At 41.1% G+C, this 12,874-nt stretch overlaps 1 protein-coding gene across 1 annotated transcript in view; it reads left to right on the forward strand.

Moving 5' to 3' along the window:
* LOC148071401 (cyclic AMP-responsive element-binding protein 1-like) overlaps positions 1–9,664 on the forward strand; it is a 29,008-nt gene extending 19,344 nt beyond the window's left edge. Inside the window, exons 4-5 of the mRNA XM_087798973.1 lie at positions 8,211–8,361; positions 8,544–9,664. Coding sequence (XP_087655099.1) covers positions 8,211–8,361; positions 8,544–8,688 — 296 coding nt within the window. The 3' untranslated portion in view covers positions 8,689–9,664. The remainder of the gene's footprint in view (positions 1–8,210; positions 8,362–8,543) is intronic.
* The last annotated feature ends 3,210 nt before the right edge of the window (positions 9,665–12,874 follow it).

Genomic DNA, 12,874 nt, shown 5'->3' on the forward strand with positions numbered 1-12,874 from the left:
CGTGACAACAGCAGGCACTGTTATGTCCCTCCTGGGGCTCATGGCAGCAGCTCACACGGTAGTTCGGCTGGGCTTGCTGCATATGAGGGAGCTTCAGAGAAGGTTTGGTCGTCTCAAGCTAGACCTCAAGCGGGAACGAGGTCGGAAAGTGCGCCTTCTCGCTCGGGTTTTGCAGGACATCCAGTTTTGGAACTCTCTAGCCAACCTCAGACGGAGAGTTCCATTGGGTTGCGTCCTTCATTACACTCAGGTGTTCACAGACGCTTCTCTGACAGGTTGGGGAGGCACCTCGTGTCAGGCCTATGCCAGTGGGGTCTGGAGCAGACCGGTGCTCAGACACATAAACTGGCTAGAGCTGAAGGCAATTTGCAATGTCCTGCTTCACCTCTCTACCCAACTGTCACGGTCCAACGTCCTAGTGCTATCCGACAGCTCCACCGCCGTGGCGTACGTAAATCGCCAAGGTGGAGTCAGATCCCCAGCCCTTCTGAGTGTGGCAAAGAAGATTTGGCTGTGGGCAGACCGTCACCTGCTTTCGCTCAGAGCTCAGCATGTACCGGGCGAGCTGAAGGCAGTAGCGGACAGACTGTCGAGGGGGGCCGTCCAGGACGAATGGGGTCTGTCCGAGGCAGTGGCGAGCAAGATCTTGTCTCGGTTCGGTCACCCGGTTGCAGAACTCTTCACCAGCAAGGAGAACTTCAAATGTCCTCTCTGGTTCTCCCTCAGGGCATTGGATTGCCCCCCACTAGGCGTGGACGCTTTAGCCCATTCGAGGTGGCCGGTCGGTCTACTGTTCGCCTCCCCTCCTCTGTGGCTCCTTCTCCCCTTGGTTCGGAGGGCGAGGCGGGAGGGGCTGAGGTTAATACTAGTAGCACCAGACTCCCCAGGGGCGCTGTGGTTCCCAGAGCTGATGCGAATGGCGGTCGGGGCCCCGTGGGCCATCCCTTGGGCCCCCGCTGCCCTGTGTCAGGCAGGGGAGCGCCCCCGGTGCTGGGCCGGCCTCTCAAGGCGTGGCTCCTGCACGGGACGAGCTGAGCGGGACTTTGGACCCGGGCCCCGTCAACACGCAGGCTTTATGCCTCAAAGTGGGGGATTTTCTTCCGCTGGTGTTCAGACAGGTCCTTGGCCCCCAGCTCCTGTTTGGTCTCCGCTATCCTGTCTTTCCTGCAACATTTGCTGGATAGCGGACGGACTGTGGCGACACTGAGAGTGTTCGCATCAGCCATAGCGACGAGGCATGTCGGATTTGAGGGTGCTTCGGCTCGCGCCCACCCTCTGGTGGCACGTTTCTTGCGGGGTGCCTGCAGGCTTCGACCTCCTGCAAGGCCTTCCAGCCCTCAGTGGGATCTCCAGTTGGTACTGGACTCTCTCACAGGCCCGACCTTTGAGCCTCTTGACCAAGTCCCACTGGATATCTTGTCTTTCAAGGTATCGCTCCTTCTGGCACTAACAACCACGAAGAGAGCGAGTGAGCTTGTGCTCTCTCCATTAGCCCTGAGTGTCTTTCCTTTGGCGTCGAGGAGTCTTCGGTGTCTTTGCGTCCTAACCCAGAGTTCCGCCCAAAGATTCTGAGTTCCTTGTTCCGGGCGACGATCATCACGCTGCGGGCCTTTCATCCGCCGCCCCACTCGGACCCGGGTCAGGAACGTCTTCACCTGTTGTGTCCAGTGAGGGCGTTGGCCTGTTACTTGCGGCGGGTGGCCGTGTTTAGGCGCTCTGATGCCCTTTTCGTCTGCCACGGTAGATGCCGACGGGGAGAGGCGATCTCCTCCCAGAGGTTTTCTCATTGGGTGAGATCGGCCATTATCCGGGCCTACCAAGCAGTGGGTGGATCCGCTCCTAGCGGTCTGAGGGAACATTCCACCCGTGGTGTGGCAGCCTCAGTGGCTCTTTTGCGGGGTGTGGCAGCAGAGGATATCTGCTCAGCTCCCTCTTGGGCGTCCACGTCTACCTTTGCTAAGGCCTATCTCCTCGACGTGACGCTGGGATCAGTAGCTCATACTGATGCCCCCCTCGAGGCCCACGGCTCCAGTGGACTTGGATCCTGGGCCGGCGGGGCCCTAGCGATGCTGCTTCAGGAGCGGCGTCCAGCTGGGGGTACATTTATCCAGTCAGGCTTCGCCTTGGGTCTAAACCAATAGCGAAGCCGTTAGAGGGTGGAGCACCAATGAAGAAGAACCCCTGAGTTATCTTTCATAACCTCAGGTTCTACGAATTGGTGCGAAGCCCTCTAACCTCGTCGCCCAGCGGCCGCCCTTCTCGCTGAGTTTTCAGTAGGAGGAAGTGCGGCGGGTGCTTCCCGCCTTTATAGGAAGTGGACTGCCCCCTGCTGGGTGGCGAGTTCATTAAGCTTTCTCAGAGACGAGGCGGTGCCTCGGGGTAAACCAATAGCGAAGCACCAATTCGTAGAACCTGAGGTTATGATAGATAACTCAGGGGATATCGTACCTGTTGGATGTATATTTCCTGGACTACCTGTGATTATCCCTCTGCCTGCTTCTAATAAAACTGTCAAGTTGACGAACAGACACTTTCTGCGCCTGGGTTTTCTTCCACACCCTGTCAATTGCACAGTGCCTAACTTGAAGTAGGACGTTTTTAAATATTCTATTATATTTTTCTTAGTCTTATCTCTTTTTTTATGTTTTATCTGTAAAAAAAAAAAAAAAGTCCATGTGCATTTCTTCGCCACACAAACCTCGGTTACTTTGTTGCAAAAGTCCACGTTTTTTTTTTTAGTTTTAAAAGTCTCTCTGCCTCAATGGAGATGTAACATAGTTTGAGGAGGCTCATTAGTGTGTGCCTCCAACTTTGCTTTTTCACTCACTTTTCAATTACAAACCTTAAACTTGAATGGTTGAAGACATCAGCCAGACTGTTGAAAACCAAGGCCAAAAAAGCGAAGCTGTGAGCATTATATTAGCAACATTCAGAGATACGGCAACTGGCACGGTAAATTGTATATATTAATGCAGTTTTTGATTGCGCTTTGAGAGGCTGCCTCCCCTGACCGCAGGTCCCTGGTTAGCTGTGTGGCTATTTTGCTCTTGTGTTGTGGGTTCTTAATAAAGTAAGTAAGTAATATTTATTTATATAGCGCTTTTCCAGACCAGGGTCACAAAGCGCTTTAACAATCAAAACAATACTCAAAAAGTATATACTTTAAAGATCAAGATAATACTGAGAACAACAAAGGAGTTCCAGAAAATCAAGGAAAAGCCTGAACAAATAGAAACGTCTTAAGATGTTTCTTAAAGGAGTCAGTAGCCGTGTGCGTGGAACCATAAGTAGATTCTGATCCACAGACCTCAGAGCCCAAGCTGGGGTGTAAGGCTGGATCAGATCAGTGATGTAAGGAGGAGCCTGACCATGAATAGCTCTGAAAGTAAGAACCAGAATTTTAAAGTTGATCCTGAAAGAAACTGGAAGCCAGTGAAGAGTTTTAAGGATTTAAGATAAACACATTCTTACTTGAAGGAAGGTACTTTATAATCAAGGTATCGTCAGCAGCATGTCAACATGGACGGTCAAACAAGTCCAACTTCTCAAATTACTCTGTTCCCGGACTCACCACACCCTCCAGTGTCTGGAGTTAAAAACAACAAATACATAAATTTCTGATACGAGGCAAACATACATTTGCTGATATCCTTACAGTGTCTTCAGTGATTGGCTAGATTTACGCCAAAAGGATCATAGAGTATTGAGTGGGTAAATATAGCATGAGAAATGTAAAGTGTGGGTTTGAGCTGGGGTGGTGTCAGACCCCAAAGGAAGTGTGAAACACATTGAAGGAACATTTTGAGAAATAAACTGCAGACAGAGATGGACACTATTGAAAAGCAAAAGTTTCCGAAGTTGATCATGATAGTTTTGCACCTGGTGGTGTCAACACGAGATGTGCAGTCTATTTAAAGACATTTGGAGCTTACAGACCCAGCTCCTTTAGATGTTAAAAGTGTGGGAAAGAAAGTTATAAAAAGCATGTCTATCCAAGCTAAAAGTAAGAAAACCCACAAGGCAAAAAGGATGAAGTGAGAAGCTATAGACTCATCTGAGAAGGCAAATATTTATTTTCTTACCTAATTACTTTTGTAGCTAAGAAAAAAAACAGTAATAAGATGTCACAACAGAGTGGTTGATTGACTTTTGAGCGTCAAAGCACATGGTCACAAAGAACATCTTCAAGTCTACCAGCAGATTCTACAACCAAAATACACATTCAAATAATTAGACAATACATTCTTAAAAAATTCCGGGCAGAGAGTCAAAAGACTGAGGACAGAAGTGGGGAATACACAAGGAGTGAATTTAAAGAATGCTTGAAGGCTCAAGGAATCCACTATGAGATGATACACACCTCAGCTAAACGATGTTGCAAAAATAAAAAAAGGAACACACATTTAAGAAGCAAAAAGTATGCTATATTCATAGTAATTGATTTCACTAAAAGTCATCTAGTGGTCTTTCAAACTGTATACAGCATCAGCTGTCCTCATGAGGCCTCATTAACTCATAACTACTAAATGGACACCTGAAAAAGGAAATCTATGGAGCAACCTGACGGATATGTTGAACCAGGGCATGATCATATATTGTCCAAAAAAAAAAAAGTCAATATACAGACTGAAGCAGTTTCTTCACTGATAAGCCAGGGTTTGCGGGGTGTGGCAGCAGAGGATATGTTCATGAAGGACATTGGCTTGACAAGTGGTGTATGTAGATCACAGAATTAAAAGAAGGCATCGATTAGTTGAAAGAAGCACAACAAGATAATAATAAAAATAATAATCTCTATTTATATAGCGCCTTTCTAGACCAGGTCACAAAGCGCTGGACTAAATTTGGGTAGAGAGAAATCTCTATTGTTCAAGACAGATCAATTGACTGTGTTCTTTATCAGAAGCATTACATTAAATACATTGTCCAGAAATATGGAATGAACAATGCTAATCACAATGCAACATCGGCAGATGAAAATGATACGTTAAGAAAAGATGATTTTTGTCATTAAATTCCGATTATCCGAATCCGATTAAATCTGTGAATCAGTCTTAGTGTTGTCTCAAAGTTCAAATCAATTTCAGATGCTGCAATTTTGATGGCAGAGAAAAGGGTTCTTCGAACACTAGAGGGGTACATTGAATCTCGGCCTCAAGTAGGAGCGGTCAGGAATTTTGATTGAATTCTCAAATGCCGATTAGGCCAGTGTTTAGGAGGACTACTGAGTGGGGATGTTCAGTTAGTTAGCAACTGTTGCACTTTCAACAGTAGAAGCCCTTACTCAGACAAGCTGCTCAAGAAGGTACCTGGCTGATCCCACAACTGAGTGACCTTGAAAGGGCTGATTCACCAACAGCGATCCTGGAGGACAATCATGGATCCATAAGAATCGCAAAGAATCTTGTCAATCATATCAAGGACAAAGCAGAACGGACAAATACAAATGCAGCGTTGTACAACAGTGTATATGAGATCAGCTATCCTGACAAAGCCACTAACAAGAAACAAACTAGAGTATTTAAGTATAGATAGATAGATAAACATTATTGATCCCTCTGTAGGTATCCTTCAGTAAATTGTTTTTTCCAGCCAGCACACAGCAACACAGACGATAGATTCATAAAAAACAAGAAACTGAATGTTACACAGTCTAAGTCTTAAGATAAAGAACACAGATCAAAGGAGAAAAAAATAACAAAGACAAAGGATACAAAGATTAACATGGAATATGATCATATCCATCACTCCACTCCTGCCCCCAAACTCAGAATTAAACAGCCTAATAGCACAAGGAATTAATGAGTCCCTGAAGCGGGCTGCAGTGAGGGTAAGGTGACCTGCTCAAACCAGTTGAAAAAGTGGTTGAGACCGTTTTCCTCCTCCACCATGTCCACTGCAGTAAGAGAGGACTTGGTCTCGTGTTCAGTGATGGTTTTAACACCATCCCAGACCTCTCTTATTTGTTCCCCACTCAGCTTCTCCTCCATCCTCCTCCTGTAGGTGTCCTTTGCCTCCCTCAAGCATCGCTTCACGTCCTGCTTTGCTCACCTCATGGCGTCCCTGTACCTGCTCCTGAAAGCCACCTTCTTCCTGTTAAGGACATCCTTGACCTCCTTTGTTACCAACAGTTTATTATTAGCATTAGTAACAGCAAACAGTCTCAGCAGGGGCGACACCGTCTAAGCAGAAATTTAAATAATCCGTTAGACAGTGTGTCTGAGAGAATTTTTCAAGTATGCTTAAAATGCCTTACCAGTTTATTATTTAATATTAATGTTATGAGGAGACGGTAGACAAAACATTTTTACAAAAAACATAAGAGTTTATTATGAACAGGCGGTGGACTCATTAGGAGCAAGTACACAGTCCAGAAATGATGGACTACGTTAACTGCAAAAAAAACAAACGGAGCTAGATCCTGGTGCATTGACTGGACTGCTTTGAAAGACACCACATTCCTCACATTTAGTTAATATGAGCTATAAATGAAATCATATATCATATTTATTTTTCATATTAATTAAATTTGGTCCTTTTTGAATAAATCTAACCAATCACAAACAGCACCATGCGATATTTACTAATCAGAAGTAATGTAAGGCGGGTCAATCTTTCATCACAGCATATATAGACATATAGACAGTGTGTGGTCGAGTCATCCAAATCTAACAACAACGCTGATGTCATAATGCGGTCAAACTATCCGTTGTTTGTGTTCTCGAGTCATGAGCCCCACTTAAATCTAGAGAGATCTCGCTAAACTTTAATGTAAATTCCCTAAATGTAGACGGAAATAATCTTCTGGCTTTCAAATGAAGCATCCTTTTTTTTGCCAAGCCCATAATGAAACTCAAATTTTCTGAAAGTAGGCATCCCTGAGACATACTATTTATTAGCACCTTGCTTGTGCATAGCACACATCCTCCATCCATCAATCTCAATCTGGTAATCATTTCAGTAATCCTATGGAAAAGTTATGTGCACCCTGTTTTGTTTGTAATGTTTTAAAAGATGGTTATGGGAGTATCACGTCTTTATTTTTCTTGTTGACCTTTTCAACACCAAATGACCTTGTAGATTCTGTCAGGGAGCAACTGCAGCGATTTCTTAACAAAATCTGTCTTTTTCTGTCATTACATAAAATGACTATTGAGCAACTTCTTTAAGTAACTAAGTCACCTTAGATGAACTTATATCTTCTGGAACTCCTGTGTTGTTGTTAATATTATCTTGACCTTTAAAGTAAATATTTTATTGAGTATTGTTTTGATTGTTGAAGCGTTTTGTGACCCTGGTCTGGAATAGCGATATATATATATACAAATACTTACTTACCTTACACCCACACAGTCCAATTGACTCATTTTTTAACCTCTTGGATAGCTATGACCTGGATGAATTAGAACCTACAAGGACAGATAGGTCACCTTAGTTATCCATTTGTCATCAGCAGCTTCAATTTCAGTTTCATTTTCTGCTCATCAACTTTTACAAGTTCTCTTTTTTTTTTTTTTGCAACAGCTGGTAGTGTGGTACGCAGCTTATGATTCATCAACAGCTCAGAAGGTGAAATTCACAACCTAATAGGATGCTTTGTAGCTAGTAGAGCAAGACATGGATCTGAGTTGTATTTTGAGTTGAAAGGATTTATAATATTGACATTTTTTTAGATAGAATACTGCTTATGGTTAACATTCCTTACGGTATTTTATTCCAGAGTAAAATTAAGTGGGAGTGTGTCAGTTAGTGTAATTTAACACAGACACTTGATAAGATGTTATACTGCCCTCTGCTGGCTCATTTTGTAGCCATTTGTAATGTTTTGGTTAAGATTCTGTTTTGAACTATAAAAACAAGTTAATCATCAATAGAAAATGAGGGTATCATTCCCTTAGTTTACTTATAATTAACCTTCATCAAACCCATTAACTGTCCTCAGTGAAGTTAAATCAAAGATATATGGTTGTGATCTGTCAGTAGGTTGAAAAATGGAAAAAATGGTTCTAAGAACCTAATTGATAAGTGATTTTGGTTATCAAGAAAACTATGGACATTTTGAGATATCTTGAATTTATCTCTGGTAAAAGAAATACTATTAAATTTGTCCAAACAATTTGTTGTACTAGCCATTAAAATCAATTGTCTAAAACATGCTGCATTAAATAGACAAAAATATGTGTGCACAATCTTCTGTCATCCTCCTGCAGGCTCTGCGGGTGAGATCGGTGCTTACCACCAGCTGCACGGAGCCACAGCCACACATCAGCAGGCTGTTGTGCAAGTGAACACACCCAACACTTCCGCACAAGTGGGGCAGGGCTTCTCTCAGAAGAGATCACAACGCTTGATGAGCAACAGGTAGTTGAAGAGGTGAAAGAATAATGGTTGATGCTTCTCTCTATACCTATGTGCACCGTAAATAATATCTAAATTATATTTTAGATTAAGGTGTTTCTACTTAGTGTCACAATCTATGCCACTATAAATTATATGGCATGGATTGTGAGTGCAACCTTACATTTTCGACTCTCTTGTTGCAGGAAAGCTGCTCGGGAATGTCGTCAGAGGAAGAAAGAGTATCTCAAACATTTAGAGGAACGTGCGGCTGAGCTGGACTGTCAAAACAAGTTGCTATTGGAAGAGATAAAGGAGCTGAAAAGTATTTATGGACACAATGATGAGTAAAGACTTTAGAAGAGATCACTGATTATATTAATCCCTTATATGGTCCATTTTCTACAGAAAAACTCATCCATTAGACTTGTTAAGACAAAGAGTTCAATAGCCAGTCTTGACAGACTTGAGTGGGTTCATACCATTTAGCTGGGGCATATGACAGTAGTCAAAATGAAATTAAATCTGAGCAAGTAAATCCAGATTTGGTTAGCTAGTTTCGGTTCCACAAGCAGTTCAACTTAACTGTTGCTCAAAGTGTGAACCTTAAAAATAAATATATACAGGGGCTGGTTTGTGTTAACATGAAATATATTCCAAACTCAGACCAATCCGAAAAATTGTGCAGTTAATGTAAATTTAGGTTAGGTTAGGTAGAATTTTCTACCTAACCTAACCTCCTCGTTTGGGAAATTGTTTTTCCAAATTTAAGCGCTTCACAGATGTATTTGATGTTTTTGTGGTGGACAAGACACCTGACCAAGGATTAAAGCTGGCTAGAACTCATTGTTACTTTAATTCATTCATTTTTTAGTTCACAACCAAGATCATTAAAACTTGGAGCAGTTCATGAAATCAGAAAATTAGAATTTTAATTAAAAAAAAATGATGTTATATTTCATAAGAACTGTCTAAAACAAAGGAAAATAGGAATAGTGCAGAGACCGCCATCTAGTGGGCTCTGAAAAATAATGGCATTGCTTATGATGCATAAGCATCAGTAGACTCCACCAATGCAGAGGGAGCAGAAGGTTGTTTCATAGCTTAGGAGCTTTTTATGTTATTGGGTCAGTTATTCATTTTATTTTCCTGACAACTTTATTTCTTAGAACCGACTTGCCGGAACTTAAATTTCAAATTATTCAATTTATTGTTTGATTCTAGGTTGAGAAAATGCATGTGTGATCCAAACATGTACGTTTTGTTTGTGGCTTGCTGCTTTGTTGAGTGTAGAATAGTTATTTAAAATAAACATTGAGCCATTGAATGTGTGTCATTGTTTGAAAAAGCCATGCAAGCATTTGGAAATTTAACCTTACCTTTTATGCCCCATGTCCAGAACAAAATAGAGCTACACCCTACCAGGGCCATAACCGTGTTTGCGCATTTTCCATACAAAGTTCTGATTCTTAGTAGTGCTGAGTGGTGCGAACCTGCTTTTAAAAACCTGCTTTAGCCTGATTCTGGAATGCAGAAGTAAAGGGGCTGTGACACCGCAGTAGTCGATGTGGATTGACAGAAAACAGTATGACGAGATGTTTTACCAATGAGAAGTAAGTGAAGGTAAAGATAGTGACATGGACTTCTAGTTTTACTGGAGATGATTGTGGATGATGATGGTTCTTATTTATATTTAACTTTGACATTAAAGGGCAACTAATGTAAAAACCCAACTGACGTGCATGTTTCAAATGTTTAAGTCTTCCTCTGCAAGATGTCGTAAGTCCCTTATCATGACGAAATTCTGCCCCGTATATAACAATGAGTCCTCTGGAGGTAAAGACTTCTGGGATAAATTAGGCTGCGTTCAAAAATAAATGTAAATATTTCAGTTAAAAGAGTTTAGACAATAGAGGTCCAAGATCAATTAAAGAGAAACTTAAATCAACACAATAGTTGCCCTTTAATTTTATTATTTTAAGACCTATCGGTGTGTAAAAATAGCTGCTCTCTAGAGCATAACTAAGCTTTTTTGGCACACCGAACAGTCTAAACAACTAAAACCGTCCCATGTAGATCGCCTTGCTGTGCAAGATAAATTACTGAGAATTTGAATTTGTTTGTACCTTGACACAAAACAACAGTGATCAGATCTCTTAAGTTGTGAATACAGGTGTGAGAATTTAAGGAACAAATACAAATTTCCTTAGCAAGTGAGGGCTGGCACCATGGTTCTAGAGTTTGTAATGGAAATGCACCATAAATGGACTGTCATATGGAGGCTGAATGGGTTAGTGATGTGCATTAAGAAGTACAAACACAAAACAAGCAGAAATGAGCTCTCCAGGCCCCAACTCCCAAGGAAAACCCCTGAGTTATTGGTTTCCTAACTTCACATTCTATGAATTGGTGCAAAGCCCTCTGGTGCGAAGCTACTGGTTAAAACCAAGGCAAAGCCCGACAGAATCAATGTACCCCCAGCTGGACGCCGATCACTAGGGCCCCGCCGGCCTTGGATCCACATCCACTGGAGTGATCTGTGGTGTTTTGTTTGGTCTTACTGTAGAATTCCTTTGATTTCATTTGTATTTTAATTTATTTTATAATTAGTATTATTTGTTTCCTTGAGAGATTGGATTAATTATATTTTTGTGTTAATAGTGAACTTTGTTTCACTGCTCCTGAGACGCATGAGACTGTTCACCTGCACTTGGGTTCCACTCCATTCGTTTCATGACAAATAATCAACTAAGAAGCAAAAAATCTGGAAATACTCAGAGTGCAGTTAGCTGATGATGACAGGGTTTTTAAAGGTAAGCTTGTAAAGTGGGATGTTCCTGAAGGGAGGCAAGCAGCTGGGGATTAATATTCAAAGGGTTAACAATCTCATATTGTCATAACTACTCAGTGCTTTAAGTTAATAATATGCAGGAGGTCCTGATAACAAGCCCAAGATTGTAAGTATGTTATGTTATTTATTTCATTGTCGGATTTTTTTTTTTTTTTCAATTTGCCCTTTTCATTGATTTGTCATCAAAAAATTGTTTCAAATCATATTTTAATCTACCCCTCTCAAAACATCATCAACAAATCTATATTGTCGAGTGAGTGACAATGATGCGAACATGTGTGGTTGTGACTGCATTGTTGCAAACCAACAAGTCATCTAAACTGTATTCCCTGTTGATGTAATGCAGTTGAAGCATGACAATGATCATGCCAGGTAGAAAAAAAGTTATGGACTAAAGTTTGAGGTGTTGACTCTAGTCAAGCATCTAGAAGAAAGGTTGAAGAAAAAACTGTCTGTTACATTATCACATTAGAATTAGATACCCAAACTAACACATTAGTTGACCTTTAACCCTTGTGTTATCTCTGGATCATGAGAGGGTATCATGACCAGAGTCATGAGCTCTCAAACTACATTGAATTCATGAGTATTTCCATCAAATGATCAAGTGTTCACCTCAAACAAAATTGTTTCTGTGTTGTCCATAGCTGTGCCAAAGCTAATAAAGCTGTCAAATCTGTCTAGTATAGATCAACTAGGTATAGTTGTGCTGTGTCAAAGGAAGGGTCTGGTAATTTAAAAAATGCAAAAGCAAATGGAGTGATTCACATCTGTGTAAGTTACAGTTTTGAAGATTTTATTGTCACTCAAAGTTGCTCTGTGTGGGAGAGAACTCAATATTTTAGTGTTTTTCTTTTTTTTATACACTGAATTCAAAATTCAACACATGAGTCATCAGTGTAGTAACATTTTTTTTCCCACAAGCTCACAGAGCTGAAGACACAAGCAACAATATAACGCTATCTAGTGGTCAGATGAGGAAAGCTAGTGAATATGTGGATGTAAAAGAAGCATGAGCTTTCAGGGGTCATGCGTGTTGGAAAACATGGAACACAACTGATTGGCTCTCAGCTCAGACAGAGGAAGCACCAGGTCAATCAGATCCATTCATCCACTCAATCTTGGGACTAGCCGGCCTGGAATGCATTGTTTTGATATCAGGATATCTTAGCCTTGATATAGTCGGAATTCATGTGAAACATTCTCTGGAATTTCTGATGTGCCTGCATCTGAACATGATGTCCAAAACTGCCATTTAGGAATTAAAGTCGTGTTCCATAACAAGGGAAATATCTGAGACATATATAAATACATAGATAGATATAAATAGAATATAAAGTACAGAAAATATTACATGTATATACAATATAATGTTTTATTTCCTTAATTTTTTCACATCAATACACCGGATCCATGGAGTCTCTTTACCATTTTAAAATGTCTTTACAATATGGTCTATTGTATTGTTTAAGTTATTTATCACGTTGCACATTATTAATATAAAAAGGTTACAACGTTGCTTTTAGAATAAATATAAATATAAAATGTATATATGTATAAATATAAATATAAACAATTTAAAATAATTGAATGAAAAATTTGCATGGAGACAAGCAATTTTGAAAATGGAAAAAGTGTGCCTAACACACACATGCACTTAACCTTATGTTGTTGTATGAGTTTAAT

The sequence above is a fragment of the Callionymus lyra genome, chromosome 9 (genome assembly GCF_982586985.1).
Source record: "Callionymus lyra chromosome 9, fCalLyr1.hap1.1, whole genome shotgun sequence".
In the NCBI taxonomy this organism is placed as follows: Eukaryota; Metazoa; Chordata; class Actinopteri; order Syngnathiformes; family Callionymidae; genus Callionymus; species Callionymus lyra.